At 33.8% G+C, this 18,884-nt stretch overlaps 2 protein-coding genes and 2 long non-coding RNA genes across 5 annotated transcripts; 2 read left to right on the forward strand and 2 right to left on the reverse strand.

Moving 5' to 3' along the window:
* Window positions 1-297: 297 nt before the first annotated feature.
* Window positions 298-6,841, reverse strand: LOC105275948 (eukaryotic translation initiation factor 3 subunit A). The gene is given in 5 exon segments (XM_011333171.3): window positions 298-810; window positions 943-1,064; window positions 1,558-1,931; window positions 2,016-4,709; window positions 6,643-6,841. Coding segments are annotated over 5 exon segments (3,336 nt in total). The 5' UTR covers window positions 6,692-6,841; the 3' UTR covers window positions 298-713.
* Window positions 6,842-10,166: 3,325 nt separating this feature from the next.
* Window positions 10,167-12,553, forward strand: LOC113561996. The gene is made up of 2 exons (XR_003406552.1): window positions 10,167-11,163; window positions 11,406-12,553. It is a non-coding gene; the product is annotated as an uncharacterized LOC113561996 (long non-coding RNA).
* On the reverse strand, window positions 11,971-12,910 carry LOC105275947. Its single transcript, XR_003406551.1, has 2 exons — window positions 12,734-12,910; window positions 11,971-12,647 (listed from the first exon to the last, which is right to left on the reverse strand). It is a non-coding gene; the product is annotated as an uncharacterized LOC105275947 (long non-coding RNA).
* A 1,618-nt stretch (window positions 12,911-14,528) lies between these two features.
* Window positions 14,529-17,124, forward strand: LOC105275946 (protein FAM45A). Of its 2 annotated transcripts, XM_026969820.1 has the most exons (5): window positions 14,529-14,985; window positions 15,142-15,338; window positions 15,446-15,877; window positions 16,523-16,640; window positions 16,736-17,124. In XM_026969820.1, the coding sequence occupies exons 1-5, from the start codon at window positions 14,946-14,948 to the stop codon at window positions 17,005-17,007; spliced, it is 1,059 nt and encodes a 352-aa protein (XP_026825621.1). In that variant the 5' UTR covers window positions 14,529-14,945; the 3' UTR covers window positions 17,008-17,124. The 2 variants fall into 2 exon arrangements, with proteins under 2 accessions (XP_026825621.1, XP_026825624.1); XM_026969823.1 differs by lacking the exon at window positions 14,529-14,985 and having other exon boundaries at window positions 15,146-15,306.
* Window positions 17,125-18,884: the final 1,760 nt, after the last annotated feature.

Raw genomic sequence — 18,884 nt, forward strand, 5'->3', positions numbered from 1 at the left:
ATTCTGATTAAATTTGTTTTCGATCTGCTGACATATTGCTAACAATTTGTTTATTGGGTTAGTACATGTACAGGTCTTATACATACATTTGTTCTATACACACACGCACATATGCAGCTCTGTCACTTTTTCTGCTTTGTACAATGAAATCAACATATTCTTATATTCCTGCTTAAATATGTATGTGTACGTACGTACGTACATACATATATGTATACGTACGTACATACGTACATACGTACATACGTACATACATACATACATACATACATACATACATACATACATACATACATACATACATACATACATACATACATACATACATACATACATACATACATACATACATACATACATACATACATACATACATACATACAACATGCATGTGCGTGCGCACACCGCTCCTTCCACAATTTTTATTATCTTATGCATAGCCTTATTTTTCAAGATAGTAAAACAGGGCCTCTCTGAAAAAGGTACATAAATAATCGTTAATAATTAATTCGCGTAAATATGAGAAAGAGTTGCAACTCTCTGCTCCTTCCCTGATGTGTTTCACTTTACTGTCTACTAAGAATATTAAGAATAAAATTATGCACAAAACAATAAAAACTAATAGCCTTCCGTTATTAAATAAAAAATCTATCTGCTTATAGTATGATCTGCTTCTATATTAAATGATTATATAATTAATTGGGTGTTAGATATTAGCGCCGACTGACTTTTGACCAACCATCATCTTCTAACGGTCGTCTTCTATCATCAAGTCTAGATGGAAGTCTGTCATCTTTACGATCATCTCGTCTGCGAGAAAAAATGCGAAAAATTAAAATTATAGAGTAAACCTTTATTCATTGTTCGTAATACTTGCTGAAAATTTGTGCACATTATTATTAATACACATTGTGCAATATTCGATGCTATTTGGATACTCACTCGCGCTTGGGTAAATCTCTCGGGGAGTCCTGAGGCAGATCATGTTTTCGCCAATCTTGATTGGTACTGCGAGTTGGTTCGTCACGACGAAAACCACGTCGTTCACGTGGCACATCACGTATCTGTAACCGCAATAAATAGAAATATATTAAAGAAAATAAGTAATCAAATTAATCTTGTTTAACAATACGTAATATATAATATTAATAAAAAATTATATATAAGATATTTTAATGATTACATAATATTAATGTAGTTAGATGCTACTCAAATTTTATAGATTTTACTATTTACATTAATGTAAAAGATTTGATTATAATGTAGTTTTCAGTTATTATAACCTTATACACGGTAAAATACGCTGAGAAAAATGTAATAAAATGAAAAGAATAAAACAAGTACATTTAGAATATAATAATATAGAATAAATAAAATATAAACATTACGATTATTGTAAAACAAAATGAATAAAAAATAATTAACAAAGTAATAAAATTATATAACATTTAGATTGGATAATATATCATTATTTACATAGTGAATTTATTTCACCAAGAAAATCATCACTGATCCTTACACATCCAAAGTGTTATTGTATTTACACCATATACTTACACCACGTCCATCTATTCCACGGTCACGGTCACGGTCACGGTCACGGTCATGGTCATGGTCACGGTCACGGTCATGATCGCGCTCACGATCGCGGTCACGATCGTCTCTTTTGTCAAAACCACGGTTTTCCAATCTGTCCCGATCTCTCAAATCATCTCTATCATAGTTATCGTCCTTTCTCCATTTCTCTGTAGTGTCCTTCTTCCATCTGTCCATGTCATCGTTTCTTCTCCACTTATCCGTATCCCGCCGTTCCAGTTCCTTTCTCTTCCATGAAGAATCTTCGATTTTATCATCACGTTTCCTCCAACGTTCTGTTTCATTCTTGAGTCCATCAGAATCTTTATCGGGATTACGTCGCCATGACTCTGTTGCTGTAATATAAATGAAAACAATCAAAATTAAATCTTACGGAATAATATAAATGGAGAAGTATCTATAAATCATAATATATTTACCAGATTTGGAACTATCACGATCACGTTCGCGATCACGATCGTGATCTCTATCCATACGCCGCCACATTGATGCTTGTTCTTTATCTTTCTGACGTTCCTCTTCCAATTTACGTTCGATTTCGGCATCCCTGGCTCTGGCAATTTCAGCTTGTTTCTTAAGCTTAGCCAAACGCTCGGCTTCCTTGGCTTCTTCCTCGGCTCGTCTGATTCTCTCTTCCTCTTCTCTTTTGGCTCTTTCTTCTTCTAGACGTTTCTCTTCCTCTTCTTGTTTGATGCGCAATTCTTCTAGCCGTCTTTGTTCGGCAGCTTCGGCGCGTTTCTTCTCCCATTTCATTTTACGCTCAGCCTTGCGCTCTATTTTACGTTTTAATAACCGCTTGGCGCGCTCTTCATTTGACAATTTTTCAAACTCTTGTAGTTTCTCTAAGTATATACTCCTACGTTCAGCCAGAATCTTGGACAGGAAAATGTCGTGATCCTCTTTCATTCGTGCCAGGCGTTCTCGAGTAGCAACAGCTTCCTGTCGTTCTTCAATGGCAACGGCGATCCGTTCGTCTTCTTGTTGATGCCAAAGCTGCTTCGCCAGTTGCATTCTTTCTTCCACAGCCTTCTCTAATAACGGAATTTCCTCAAGGCGTTTAGCACGCTCTAAGTAATCGACCTTCTTCTCCTGGGACTTAAGTTTTTGTTGCATTTCTCTGCGCTCTTTTTGCAATTCCTCGGCTTCTCGCGCAGCAATCTGTTCCGCGTCGAGTTTCTTGATCTCGTCCTCGTCCAGCTTCTTCAATACCTTCTGTCCGTGGCTTGTCGGCGAGATTTGTTGCATCTTTTCCTTGAGGTGACGATCTTTAATCTGCTGAATCTCGTTCTGTTGACGCTTTCTCTCACGCTCCTCGCGCTCCTGTTCAAGTCGCTTCTTTTCGACTAGCATCTGCTGCCGCTGCAGCTCCTCTTGTCGACGCATCTCTTCCTCTTCGCGCACGGTATTGATGTGCTCGATGTACTCTTTTCGCTCTTCGATAATCTTGTGTCGACCAAGGATTCTCTGATGCTCTTTCATTTTAGTCTCGTGATAGTGCGCAACCATCGCGCTGCGCAGCTTTTCGCGCTCAAGCTTCTTCTTGTTAGGATTGATCACGTTGATTGCGCGATGTAATACAGTTGCCATATTCACTAATTGACAACGTATTTGCTCAGAGGGCATCGCTTGCAATATCGGACCATCCGGATGGTCCTCCCGTTGGGCCTCTGAAAGATCTACTCCGAAATGAATACACGATTTACCGTGGTCTATTCTGATTTGCATGTCATTGTAGCGTACACAGTCTACCAAGAGCCGTTCCAAATGAAAATCAGTAGTGAACTTGGCCAGTTCTAAAAGCTTGGAAAACTGTATGGTTTGGTAGACTTGCGAGACCTGATAAACAAGACGTACAAGCGTCACATCTTACAAGGCTGGCACATACTGGATTAGTGAACTGTTCTCGTCCGCTTGCAACATTTGAATAACGGAATCAACTCTGCTGCAAAATTCCAATGGATGAAACTCTATTTCTAGCCACGAATACAGCTCCTGTAGCTGCGGCGACGCAAGAATGACAACATTCAAGCGCACAATGTCCTTCAATAGAGAGATACGCGTCGGTGGTTGCGAGAGTCCCAAGAGAGTCACGAGTTTCTGTGCCTTTTCTAACGGGCTTTTGTCGGTTTCTATGAAACGATCGAATTCAGGATGTGCGGACGGTAATGGTATTGACAATGTAGCCAACAAGACACGATTCGCCATTCGCTGTTGCTCTTCCGAGGACATATTTTTCTTCATTTCACGCGAGAGTTGCAATAACTTGAATAACGCGGCTGCATGGAAAAGATAATTTCCAGCTTTCCAAAACACCATAGCCAGCTTCTGGTAGTAATTAGCCATAGTTTTTGGTACAGGAAGTTTCTTCGTTAAATTCATCATACCGTGCACATCCTCCGAAGATTTAAAAGCTTCTTGCCATAACTCCATTTGTATCGCAGAATCCAATTGGTTCAATCAAGTCTCTAAATTTAACTGTTGTGTCTCCGTCTTGTTCATGGAAACGTTCAACACAAGCGGCGGCAGTTTACATATTTCCTCGAGATGCTTTCGCAACTTCTCGCACAATTTACGAAATTCAGTCTTACGATTGTACTCGAGACAAAACTGGAAAGCCATACGCGCAATATCGTGATAGAGAGTCTTCACGTGCGCATTAGTTCTGAGCAACTCCAGGCATTGGCAGTACGACTCCCACAAGAACTTCACCCAAGGCGTCAAAATAGTACGATCGCTCCTGTCCTGCGCGTCTTCTCCACTGACAGCCGACAGAAGGATACTCTCAGGCGTGGCAAGATTATCAAGATCGTCGATATCAATTACGGCTTGCTGACTCTGTTTACGCGCTGCGTTAGTCTTTTCCTCAGCCATTCTCAGATAGCTACGTATCACGTTTTCCAAGCTGCCAACATTGACAGACTGAAACATGTTTCTGTATTGGAACAGGCCCTCCTTCGCTATGTGCGATTTTTTCAGTTCTACACAGAGATCCAAATATCTGAATATTATCGGCTCTAACACAGACTCCGGCCAATTGTACGTCCATTTTTTATTACGGAAGACTTCTTGTAATGTGTCTAATGCTCGGGCTGGTTTACCCACATCAATAAACTCTGTTTAAAAAGAAAAAATATTCTTTTTAGATAAAAATGTTTGAGTCAACTGATTTAAAAACAAGAAGAAATGGAAATAATAATAGTGTTAAGAATAAAAGTGACTGTATATGATTTCAGAGACTTCTCACGCGAACGTATAAAATCCTAAATTAAACTAAATTCTACCAAACTATACAATCACTTTTATTCTTAACAAATAGAAATAATACATTCTAATACATTCCAATAAAAGAACAAAAAAAGCATATACAGATACAAAATATTAATATAATTAAAACTAAAAGTAATTAAAACTAAAAGTAATTATCACTAAAAATAATACGACGTGCATTCCTTTTACCCGTACCATGATATACGAGTACAATAACCCTTCATATAACGCGATGTCATATAACAAGGCAGAAAAATTATAGCAATGCTCGTATATTGGGGTAAATAAACCCCATATAACATGTTATATACAAAACATAGCTAATCCTTATGATATGCAATTAGGATAAGAGATTTGCGAGTTTACTTATGTATAAAAGTTGAAATTCATGAATAATTCTATACACAAACATAAGATTATTAGATGTGCAAATTAATTCGATGTTTTTCAGAAGAAATTGAACCTTTATTACAAAACAAGTAATAAACAAGTCAATTTTTGAAATATTCGCCATTATTTTTTAATACTTTTCTCCATCTATCGAGCAGCTAACGAGTCCTCTTTCGAAAAAAAGAAAATAAATAAAGGAAAATAAGTTCAATCTTTTGAAAAGGAAATCACCGAATATATAATGCATAATCTATACAATTGGTCTTTCGCGAATTCATACAAAGCATAATGTATCTTTTCCCTTCGAGTTATATGAGACTACTGTAATATTTGAATCTCAAACAAAAATATGTAATCAACCGAAAAGATATAAAAAAAGAAAATTTTTGAAAGAACGTATTGACTCTAATTGATTCATTCATCCATCTTAATTTAAATATCACACACATGAAGTATTTGTGTAACTCTTGTGTGATGTAATAAAACACGAAGGTCTACAATATTACAAAACGTTTATTTTGCGAGCAAAATATATTTGTTTCTAGCATATAAAATGTATGTAAAATACTCGATACGAAAGTTGCATAACGATATAGCGTAACAGTTTTCACATTTCTAGATCTTACCATAACGATATGCAACCCATACTTTAATCAAATGTGGAAACATAAAGCAGTTTTATGTACGATCCTGGCGAGTATTCTTGCGATAAAACGTGTAATTATAAGAATAACAAGCGAACACGATCTTATATTTTTCACGTATTTTTTGCGATGAGAACGAAGATTATCTTTTTCTTTAGAGCATATTCTTGATGAATGGATCCAATACCATCAGTCATATCACGTCGTATAACATCTCAGACATTAAGGGAATCCTGGAGTCATCTGTATTACCCAAAAATTTGTAAACACTAATCTTTTTATTGATTGCATAGAATGAAAATTCCTTTTCCACGATTAAAGTATAGGTAATAATAAATACGGGACTAATGGAGTTTATGTGAAAAACGAGAAAAAGTTTTAAAATTACAGTTTTCTTCTTGGCTTATTGACCACAATTTTACATTTCGTACGTACAAAATAGAGTGGCTCCCAACTCGGAACAGAATAAAGAAACATGAGGACGCTTTTAGAAATGAATTTATAAGCGTAGTAAAAAAGATTAGTGTTTATAAAACTTTTGTGAATGTGAAATCGTGACCAAGAGTAAAACAAAGCACAAGATTAGGTCTTTGATATCGGGTAAAAGGATTTTTCATTCTGCTCAATCAATGAAAAGATTTATTAAAAAAACTCATTCATTCCGTTGGTAATACAGACGCCGCGAAGGAATTAACTAGCCACTCCAGGATCCCCTTAAGCGAAATCATAATCGTTTAGAACTTACCATTTGCCCGTTTCAGAGCATTTTCAGGTCGCTGTCCATACCTCGCCATATTTTCGCTTCACACAATTACGGTTATACTTGCACCATAAACACCAAGCGTAAGGGATATCGTGGAATGGAAACTCACATCGAATGGAGTCGTGATTAGCAAGACACGTGAGGCGCGTAACGAGGGACTAAGCATGTACACTGAGGTGCATAAATGAAGTCCCTTTTCGGTGTAGATAGGTGCAGGTAAGCGCGCCATCTGCAAACTGCATGGCGCGCCTACTACCCAAAGACCGAATGCATGTCTGCATACTATTAATCATAGCCAATAAAATAAGTTAAAACGCGTAAAAATGGCTAATCCCGCAGCACATATATTGCCCGACCATGCATTTTATATGAAGAATCGATATTATGATTTGATTTTAAAACAATTTGATACAATTACTATTATTACTTATGACATACAATATATAATAATTATAAGTAATTATTTCGCAATTTTAAATTAAATATAAATTATTACAATCAATTATTTTAATATAATTACAATTATTATATAATTATATAACAGTGATTTATTCTAATAATTTATATTTAATTTAAAATTGCAAAATAATTACTTATAATTATTATATAACATGTCATAAATATTAATTGTATGAAAGTGTATTAAAATCAAATCATAATTATCGATTCTTCGTATCAAATAAATTATTACGATAAAGTATTTTTATATAATTATAATTATGTAATATAATATGGTACGATGGAAAATTTCTCAGTGTAGAATTAAAATATTTATAATTTAAAATTTATAATTTTGGTAGTAAAAACTTTCTCATCACGATAAGGTAGATGTGCATTGCGTTTGTAATATGGCATCTTCTTTCTTTATTTCAAGCAAGGACAAATGTTTAATTGTTTGCTGATAGGGGCAAATGGCCAGTCTTGCCTTCCACCTACGGACACCCATGATCACCACCTATCAAGTGATTGTGCATACGAGTGATTGGGTCAAAATTAAAATTCATCCCATAGTGCCAAACAAAACAATCTTTTTAGAACCACAAATATAAAGAGAAGAAATCTTCGCATCCTATAAATAATTCTGATTTTTTTCATATTTGTATTTTGTATATTGCGCATTATAATTTAATTTAATTAACAGAAAAAAACTTTTCGGAATATTATAATACGATAAATATGTTTGGAATAGGACAATCATGCGGTGAATCGTCTTGACTTTAACATATGTTTCACAGTCCCCCAGACAGCACAAAATGTCCTCAGGATCATCCTGAATATGTCCAGGACGATTCAGGATATTTCGAGGATGTTTTAAGATATGATTCTAAATTTGTTTTATGAAAATTTAGTATGCATTTATAATTATTTTCAATTATGTAGAATATTTAACATAATTAAAAATTTTGAATATTGTAATAAAATATAAATATCCCATAAATATCCACTGGATAACCACAGGATGTTTGTAAAATATATGGCCTGTCTATATTATGTTAGATAGCTTATAACGTCCTAAAATTATTCTAAACACATCCAGGATACCTTGAGATTCCCGCCTCTAATTCACCAAGCGACCGATAGATGGCCAGGCCAGGTGTGACGTTCTCGCAAGAAACATTTGCATTATCACCTTATAAATAACCATCCGGAAAACCGATCCAGTACTCTTTTCTTCTTTTTTTTTGAAATCATTATTGCTTGAAGTGATATATCATTCCAAAAGAGTGAGATTCCACTACACGAAATTTAGAGAGTAATTCATAAAATATAAAAATCTATTTTTTTACAAAAATGTGACTTAACTCTGTCTATCTTTGAGGCACTGATATATAGAATTGATAAATACCCATACAGCACAGAAATCAATTAGGACATATATCCTGTGGACGTCCCTGCGACGTCCCCTGGAGCTTCTGTGCTGTATGGGTTTCGTCCTTGAAACATACGAATAATATCCCAAACATATCCTATAGAAATCCTTAGGATATTTCATAGGATTTCCCTCGATATTCCAGAGGATCGTATACGGCTATCATTTCCTCTTCCTCGGGACATCCAGAGGAGATCCGAGGATTAAAATGGGATATCCTCAGGATATCACACATGTACGTCCTGGATGTTCTTCGGATGTCCTTAGGACATCCTTGTGCTGTCTGGGCCCTCTCCTCGAGTAATCAAAAAAGTTTAGCTGCTAATTATTTATTAAAAGTTATTAATAAAAAACTAATACAAATAACTTATAGACAATTATATCTTAATATTACAATTTTTAACTTAACAATGTAACTGCAATATACATACACGCCTGTTATATCGCAATTACATTATGAATTAAGTGGGAAAATATAACATTGATGTTATATACAGGGTGTTTCCTAAGTAAGTAGACAAACTTAAGGAGGATATTCCTTGGCTTATTTTAAGAAGAAAAGGTCATATAAACATATGTCCTAAACTGCTTTGTTTTCCAAAAAAAAGTACATCACTGTTTTCGTTCACTTTTCGTTTATTATAGAACAGTTTGTATTATTGCAAATGAAACAAATGAAAAACAATAGTAACCAAAAAGAAAAATTATAACGAAAAAGAAAATAGTAACTAAAAAGAAAAATAATAACATCACAGTAACTGCTGAAAATGTCCACCTGCAGCCATGATACACGCCTCAACTCTTCTTTCCATTGATTGACGTACATGCTCAAAAATACCTGGAGTGTTACGTATTCTTTCACATCCATCTATTATGCGATTTCTGAGATCTTCTTCATTTTGAATAGGTGTAGCGTAAACTAAAGATTTAAGCTGTCCCCATAGAAAAAATCTACTGGATTTAAGTCTTGGGATCTTGCAGGCCATAAATCGTTTGGTCTTTGAGTACCTCGACCGATCCATCGATTGGCAAACTTCCTGTTCAAAAATTGACCATCCCCACTCCATCCCCACCGCTGTTGACTCGTACTGCAAAAGCACGCTATCCGAAAAGTGAACGAAAACAGTGATGTACTTTTTTTGGAAAACAAAGCAGTTTAGGACATATGTTTATATGACCTTTTCTTCTTAAAATAAGCCAAGAAATATCCTCCTTAAGTTTGTCTACTTACTTAGGAAACACCCTGTATAATTACAACTTTGTGTGATTGAAATAATAATTATAGATACATAATATATAATAATTATATTACAATACATAATATAATAATTATAATTATATCAATTATTACAATAAATTACTTTTATATAATTAGACAGGGTATTCGGTAAGTCATGACTCACCCTGTATAATAATTGTAATTATATAAAAATAATTTATTGTAATAATTTATATAATTATAATTATTATATTATGTATTGTAATATAATTATTATATATTATGTATCTATAATTAATTATTACAGCACAAAGTTGTAATTATATACATAACATCAATGTTATACATATTTTCCCACTTAATTCATAATGTAATTGCGATATAACAGGCGTATATGTATATTGCAGTTACATTGTTAAGTTAAAAATTGTAACATTAATATATAATTGTCTCAGTTATTTGTATTAGTTTTAATTTCTTTATTGGCTATGATTAATAGTATACAGACATGCGTTCGGTCTTTGGGTAGTAGGCGCGCCATGCAGTCTGCAGATGGCGCGCTTACTTGCACCTATCTACACCGAAAAGGAACTTCATTTATGCACTTCAGTGTACATGTATAAATGTCGACCGCGTGTACCGGATGAGAGAAGCTGCTACTGTAGACAAGATGGCTTTCTGTACTACGTTAATAAAACGAATATCAACGAATCCTCATGATTTACTACTCGAGATGTATCATAAACTAAAAATCATTATTTTCGCAAGTAGAAAATTATGTCATTAGATAAGTAATAATTAAGAAACATTAAACATCAGGATTACTTGTGTGTATTATAACAATAAATTCATAAATTATACTTTTTTAAGTCTTCACACAAGAAAAAAAATGTAAGTAGTAAATAAAGGCCGTGACACACGAAAAAACTTAAGCAGTAAGACTTAAAACTTAAAAGATGCGACCAATCACAGTCGAGAACGTAAGCAGCTATTTTAAAACTTAAAACTTGGTTGGTCGCATCTCTTAAGTTTTAAGTCTTATTGCTTTAGTTTTTTCGTGTGTCACAGCCTTAAGACTTTAGGGAGGTTATTCATAGCCTATTTTTATAACGAAATAGGTTTGTTACCTGTTAGATACTAATACAATTATCTGATTGGCTAACAAATATCTTAAAATCATCTAAGACATGATATCTTACATCACATAAAACCTTAATATAAGAACGGACTATGGCTGCTTTCCTTTTAGGGAACACAGTCGACACTTTTGACACAAATCGATACACATCACTTTCCATTTAGAATTTGCGTATACCGCATTCCATTGTACTGTGACAAACTGTGTCGAGTGTATAATCTGTGTCGAATTGTGTCTCTTAAAAGGAAAGCAGCCTATGAATACCGGCTTAAAACAGTAAGCGAATCGACCAATTACGATCAATATTTAGTTTCACGTTTTTTGATTATTTAGTTTCCAGTGAGCGCATCAATGTCTTATTCTGTAGAGACCCTAATAAGAGTCGCGCAACGACTCTTATAAGTTAGGTTATGGACACCATGTTTTGTCGGAAATCTAACCTGACCCAAAACAGAGCGATATATTTATGCACACACAACTGCGGTAGCCATACACAGACATACTATATCTATTCACAGATGTCTATACTATACTAGATCGCTAACTACGGGCTTTGGAGTACAAAAAACTGAGGCTGGCCCGATCTCCAGTTTCGGCCATGATACCTGACAGAACATGGCGACAGTGCGTGTGTGATAGTGCGTATGTGAGTATCCAGTGGTTAGCGCGTATGTGTGACATCGTGAGATTATACATATAACCAAACAACAAGTGCGAAAAGTGCGAAGTCTTCAACTTTATGCTGTTTGCTGTTTGTGTATGATAAAGGTTAACATAAAAATCAATATAAACATATCAAAAGTAAAGTATATTTATATTAAATATATGAAGTATATATTTATTTTAAAATGTATACGAAAAGGAAAGTACATGTTTACGTTGTCTATATAATACAAGAAATACAATCTTATGTATTCTGAAACAATATCAATTTTGATAACTTTCGTCGTTTGCTAACGGGATTTATGACGTCTTTGTTTAACGTATTCGCATGTGAATACATTCGAATCGTTAAATATTTGCGACAAATAATAGTTATTAATTGTAGGCGGTGTGGTGAATCTATACCCAACTCGAATCTTTCGTAACAATCTTTATTAGTAGGAAATACATTTATGTCCAATGCATATCTGCGTGTAATGCGACAAATGATTTTACGATATGCATCTTTATTTGGTAGCTTATTTTGACTGTTTGTTAATGATTGACGAAACTCTGTGTCTGTGGCACAGACAATTTTGTACACATCATTCGATGCGTATATTAAACCTCCCTTCTGTTTTATGTCTACGAATATGGTGTACGGCAAACTATTATGTTTCTTATCATTGACTTTTCTTATAATGTTGGCAATGCAGCTTTTACATGTTAATGTACGAATCATTGTTTTAACTATGAAACCCGCTATATAATATAAAATGTTATCTTTCAGAAAACTACTTTCATTCCCAGGGATACTATGATATAGTTCTCCATCTTGATCGTCATCAAACAAACCATCATTATATATATCGCAGTCTGCGCTATTAATGTTGTCATGCCAATTTTGCACATTTTTTTCTGCGCCCATCTCAATTTAAATTGTACATCGTTGTCTGAGTCAAATGTGACACAATTAGCTGTCGCTGACGCTGTAATCGAAGTTTTAACCAATAAACTTTTCATAGCAGCTTTGAATTGCAATACTCTTTTTTGGTATAAAATCTCTTCCGATTGCGTTCATCCATATTTGTAACATATCAGGAAACTTCATCGGAAATCTGCAATATTTACAATGTTTAATTGCAACATAACCTTTACAAACATCGAATTACTTATTTATTACAAACAAATGCATTCTACGTACTGAAATAAATGATACCCTTTGTTATTTGTATTGTTACAATTTTTTATGCAGCACTTGTTCGGCATTGCTATTTTATATTTGCAATTGCAAAATAAAATACACGAGCAACACAACACGTACGCGCTAACACACACGCACTGTCGCCATGTTCTGTCAGGTGTCATGGCCGAAACCGGAGATCCGGCCAGCCTCAGTTCTTTTGACCAAGTTAGCGATCTAGTATAGTATAGACATCTGTGTATCTATTAGTATCCGACAGAATATGGCGGCACCAATCACAAGTCAGAACGTCGTTACGTGACTCTTATTAGAGGGTCTCTATTATTCTGGACCGAAACGAAATGTAGCAAGCGATGAAATGGAGAGGGAATGAATTAAATTTTCCGTTTAGAATCACCAATTTTTATATTGACATATTATAATTTCTATATTGACATATTAGGTGCGCAAATAAATTCGGTACTTTTTTGAAATTGTGCCTTTATTTATTTTCTTTTCTTCGAGAGGGAAATCATCACCAGCCCGATAATTAAGAAAAGTTTAAAATAATTAGAAAATAATGGCAAATACTTAGAAGATTAACATATGTTTATAATTATTTTGTAATAAAGGCTCGATTTCTTAAAAAAAATCGAATATAAATAACTACGTTTTGAACAATATTCATTAGCTAACAAATATCCATAAAATACAACATAACTTATTCTTAAGAATTTTAACGCTCAAGTGTACTGAATCCTTTTTTTTCTTGTTGTAGTTCATACTATATATTTTATATAACATAGTTAGCTATATAATCCATAAATTCTGTTTGTAAAAAAAGACTAACAGAAAAATATTTTATTATGCAAAATTCGTACAAAAACGTTATTACAATAAAAATGCATTATTTTATGTTAATAGAGTGACATTTAATATGTTCCTGCAAACGAAGTATATATTTCGATAACACCAAAGACAAATAATATTCACTCTAATTAAATACAGGGTGTCCCAGACCTACCGTATCACCGGTTAATGGTAGATTCCTGAGGTGATTCTGAGACGAATGTTCCTCTTGCAAAATGTCGAGGGTGGCGTAGTTTCGGCACTACGAAGGGTTGTAGTTATCCTATCCTTGTGTAGAATTTTCCCGCGTTTAGTGACGGTGGGTCGAAGGGGTCCCGCGCATCGCGCACACTTCAATTTGAACAGCCGCGAAAAATTAAGATCAAATTGAAGTGTGCGCGATGCGCGGGACCCCTTCGACTCACCGTCACTAAACGCGGGAAAATTCTACACAAGGATAGGATAACTACAACCCTTCGTAGTGTCGAAACTACGCCACCCTCGACATTTTGCAAGAGGAACATTCGTCTCAGAATCACCTCAGGAATCTACCATTAACCGGTGATACGGTAGGTCTGGGACACCCTGTATATTAAAATATTTGTATTAAAATACAATTAGAAAAATTGTTTACTTATTATATAGAGTGAAATTTCATAATTGTCACAATTTAAAAGTGAGGATATTTAATAAATATGCTGCATTTAGATATAAAATTATGTTTTACACCTATTTAGGTGTAAAAAAACATAAAGAACCAAAGAAACATTTTGATTTTGTAAAACTACAGCAATTTATAATATATAAGACAAAAATAAAAATTTATTTTTATCCATACTTATTGATATTTATTATTATTGATATTTGTTATTGATATTTTTTATTTCAAATATCATACTTTCATAATTAAATTTCCCGCCATGTCTATTTCCGCTTTTAGCCATGGTGTCGCCGACTTAACCTCGATGTTATCTCGTAATTCTGATTCAAAGGTTCACTGTTCGGAAATTTGTCGCCTTTCTTGTTAACCTTTAATAATGAAAATCTAACCTTAACTTCTGTGCGTAAAAAATATGCAAGTAATAGATATATTCTACTTATTCATACTTGTGATAACATTTAATAATACAAACGTAAAATATTAATTGTTTATGTAGTTAACGAGGCCTCTTGAGTACATGAAACTTTCTCATAAACTATTTTTTAATTTAACAAATATTTTTATAGTTATTGACTTGTAACACTTTACGTGGACTACCCTATATATACTTATATAAACAAATGTAGTGTATAGTTTCGTTATCAATACATAGAAATTGAAATCGTGCAATAAATACATCGTTTTCAATGATCTTATTGATTATTTACGAAAAAGGATTATGAAATGGCACCTTTAACAGATTTACTGTCCTGTAGTATAATAGGTATGTTAAAATATTTTCGCTTATATGTCGATTTAAATGTATCACATTCAGACAAATAACTAAGTATGAGCAAACAATAATGAAACATGTTTACGTATATAATATGTCGAATATCTGCTTTGTGTTAGAATATTCAATTCAAAATGAAAATTGCAGAGAAGGATTGTAATGGAGACGTGTTGTGGACTTGGTCATACCCCACAGTAACAAAATCTCAAAGGGATGTAGTCATCAGAAAGTGCAACTTGAAATTAGAACATAATTCTCCTCACGTATTTGTGTGTGCGAGACATGGCCATGATTGGTTTTATATACATTGCAGTGAAGTATTTGATTCTGACAAGTTGCTAAAAGTGAATATACATTTAGAGATTTTAGTTTCTTCCTTTTCAAATGACTTATATATTTCATTATGTACTTTATTATTATCCTAGTGTTTCAATTGTTGTAATTGTCTTAGGTAAAAAAGTTTGCTCTGGTCCTCTTTGCAAAGGATTTTAATCCACAAAAATACGAAGTGCTGTCTCGAGTTCTTAGCAAAATGTATTGCAAAACTGGTAAACCAACAGAGATTTTGCAGTTGTATCTTTCCGTATTCACGAAAGGATCGTGTTCTACACAGGAGAATGGAACATTTGTGTCGGATGATTTTAATTGCCATCATTTTGCCGCCAGTACCAATGTCAGGGAACTGATTAAAACATTTGAATTAGAGACAATTTTGATATATACTGCTCTTTTATTGAAAAAGAGGATTATTGTCTATCATCACAGTTTGGAACAGCTTCTAAAATATATCAGGACGTTTCCTGCATTAATGAGACATAGAAGAGTTATCGACAATCTCTTTCCTTGGATTGACTTAGTAAACGACGAGTTAATTGAATTAAAGGTGACTGAAACGGATATATATCTTCGAAAACACTATATTTTCAATAATAACAATAATATGCAATTATAGATTAAGAGGATAATTTTTGTTCTAATATTCGATTTTGATGATTACACACACACTATATAATTTTTGCTGATATTGTTACTATAAAAATAAAACAATCACATAATGATATAACAATATGTATAACAATAACATCAGTACACATAGTATTGCTAGTCACCAGAACTCAGCATTAGAACAAAAACGTATGTGCACATGTGCATGTACACGCACATGCACATATACGCACGCATGCGCACGCACGCACAGTGTTTTGTTCTAATTGTTCTAATTATACATTATATAATAATAGTAGAATAATAATAGTAATAATAGAAGTAATAATATATAGCAATAATATTATGAGACGCAAATAGAATAATAAATTTAACTAGTAATATGTGGTAATTGTAATTAGTGTATGGTGTATCTAAAATATAATAATGATTCTATCATATTAATTATAAAAAATCATATGTATCTAAAATCATTAAGTTTTGTCTTATAGTTTCTTTTATTTTCGAGATTACTTTCAGTTAAATTTTAATTATATATCTTAATCAATTGCATTAATTGTAATTATTGTGGTTATTATTACAGAGATATTCGCATTACATAGCAGGTTGCAGCAATAGTTCTATATCATCAAGAACAGACCTTTATGATCTGCTTGTGAACATTCCTGCTAGAGAAATAACCGTAGCTTCACATGCAAAGGGTAAAAATAGAAAACAAATTTTATATATATATAATTTTATGGAGTTGTCTTGTAATTTAGCATAAATACCTTCTAATGAATTTATTATTTTCCAGAAAGTCTCACAATGACGAAAACTCACAAGGAAATAGCGTTATTCATGGTTCAGCTGTGTGAAAATCAAAACTACACAGAAATGCAAATTATATCTGAAATAAGTGACAAAACGCAAGATCTTCTAAATCAATTAATTTCAATAGCAACAATTCAAACACCGGATGGCAGAAAAATGGTATCCATTGAGATATTTAAAGAAAAGAATTTACCACCTGCTGTGGAGAATTTTCTTATTAATTTAGCTATTGCTGAAGACCTTTTTTTGTTATAATATAAAATATAAATGTATATATATATATATAAGCTTTTTGTAAATAAATAAAATTCCTATGTGAGCATCAAGATAGAAAATAAGAATAAAGAATACGTTTTATTTGTGACATTAGTACGCGTGCGCACTTCTGATTTCCGATATAATTGATCTAGAGACCTTTAAACTAACGGTTTTCCATTCTACTTCACACACCGAAGTTCTCCAGAAAATTTAGAAACACGGACACATGGTAGTGTCTCGCGACAAGTTACGCGCGTAGCGGTGCTCGTGCTGCGAGACCGCTCCGTGGATCTTATACGCGAAGCAACTTGTTCCGCGTCTCATCGATTATATCAGTTCTCAATAACGACTGAACTGATTAAGTTTTTAATAGGCTCAATCGTTAGCTGAGGGTCGCTTTACATACCTGAACTATTCTTATTTTTCTTCTCCGTGCTCTAGTATAGCGGAGATATTTTGATAAAAAGTTTAAATTTTCATAATTATCTTGAATTTGACAGCTTTCGTTATCATCAGCTTCCAACTGCAGCGCTTGTCGCCAGAGAGCAGTTGCTCTCGATTGCTATGGTTTATTTATTATTTATTTATTTATTTATGTCAGTCTGTTTCTGGCTGTTGAGGCACATTACAATTTGACACATAACATTGTTAGCAATTCACGTTGTTATTGAAGGTTTTGTTTGCTAATCGTTTACGTTTTTAATAATATTTTGACCATAGACCTAAAGAATGGACTGCGCGATCCCTCCCTATTTTTCGTGTATGAAACGAGGTCTATGATGATAAGGTTCTTTGAGAAATTAACACAACATAACGTGATAATAACTTTTATATTTCGTAACGGAACGTAAGCGCAGGGCCACAGGTGACCAACATAAAAATACAAACTTATACATAATCATGACTTCACACTACTAACCTCCACGACGACACAAAACTAAACAAATAACTAAACGTACTCTCAATGGCCTAGTTTACACCCAGCCGTCCAATCTCGATTCACTTCGGAGTGAAGTAACATTTTCTGGGTGTAAACACTGTTAATTTGTGAAATGAAACTGAATTAACAGTGTTTACACCCAGAAAATGTCACTTCACTCCGAAGTGAATCGAGATTGGACGGCTGGGTGTAAACTAGGCCAATGTTTGATTACAAAGTAATTGCAACTGCCTTAACACTCCCTCTTAATCAAACATCAATACAAACACTTTAATCCTAATTCTATTACAAATGCATTATGCTTATTACTTGGTAGCGACTTTGTTAATATGTCTACTACCATACTATCCGTTGGCTTATATTTAATATTTATTATTCCTTTATCCAATGCATCGCGTATAAAATGATGCCTCACATCAATATGTTTTGTTCGGTTATGATGTTGACAATTTCTAACAATCTTCTACGCACTCTGATTATCGTTACATATTGTTATTTTTTCCTGGCTACTGCCAATCTCTTTTAACAAATTACATAAAAACATGACTTCTTTTGTCGCATCTGTTACGTCCAGAGTTCCGTGAGCTCAAGGAAGGGCGCAACCAGACGCCTCTCGAGGTTTGTCGGCACACAGCTGCCGAATCTCGAGTTCGAGCTGACCGATACACTTCGATGTTTGGGTCAACGACCAAGGTCGATCTACCCTAATAGTCGAAACGGTCAACTCGTCGGTCCCTTTTAGGTAAGGGAAATGAATCCCTATTACCAGGGATAGGACCTATACGATCTGTCGAGGAAAGAAGGTGAAGCGAGGGTAGTTAAATGAATGAAATTCTCTTTTTTTTTCTCTCAAGAAATTAACATGTTATATTTGATCCAGATACATTGATGACTTAATTGAAATTTAAAAAAATACAATTGAACAATGAGAATT

Source organism: Ooceraea biroi, chromosome 1, assembly GCF_003672135.1.
Source record: "Ooceraea biroi isolate clonal line C1 chromosome 1, Obir_v5.4, whole genome shotgun sequence".
In the NCBI taxonomy this organism is placed as follows: Eukaryota; Metazoa; Arthropoda; class Insecta; order Hymenoptera; family Formicidae; genus Ooceraea; species Ooceraea biroi.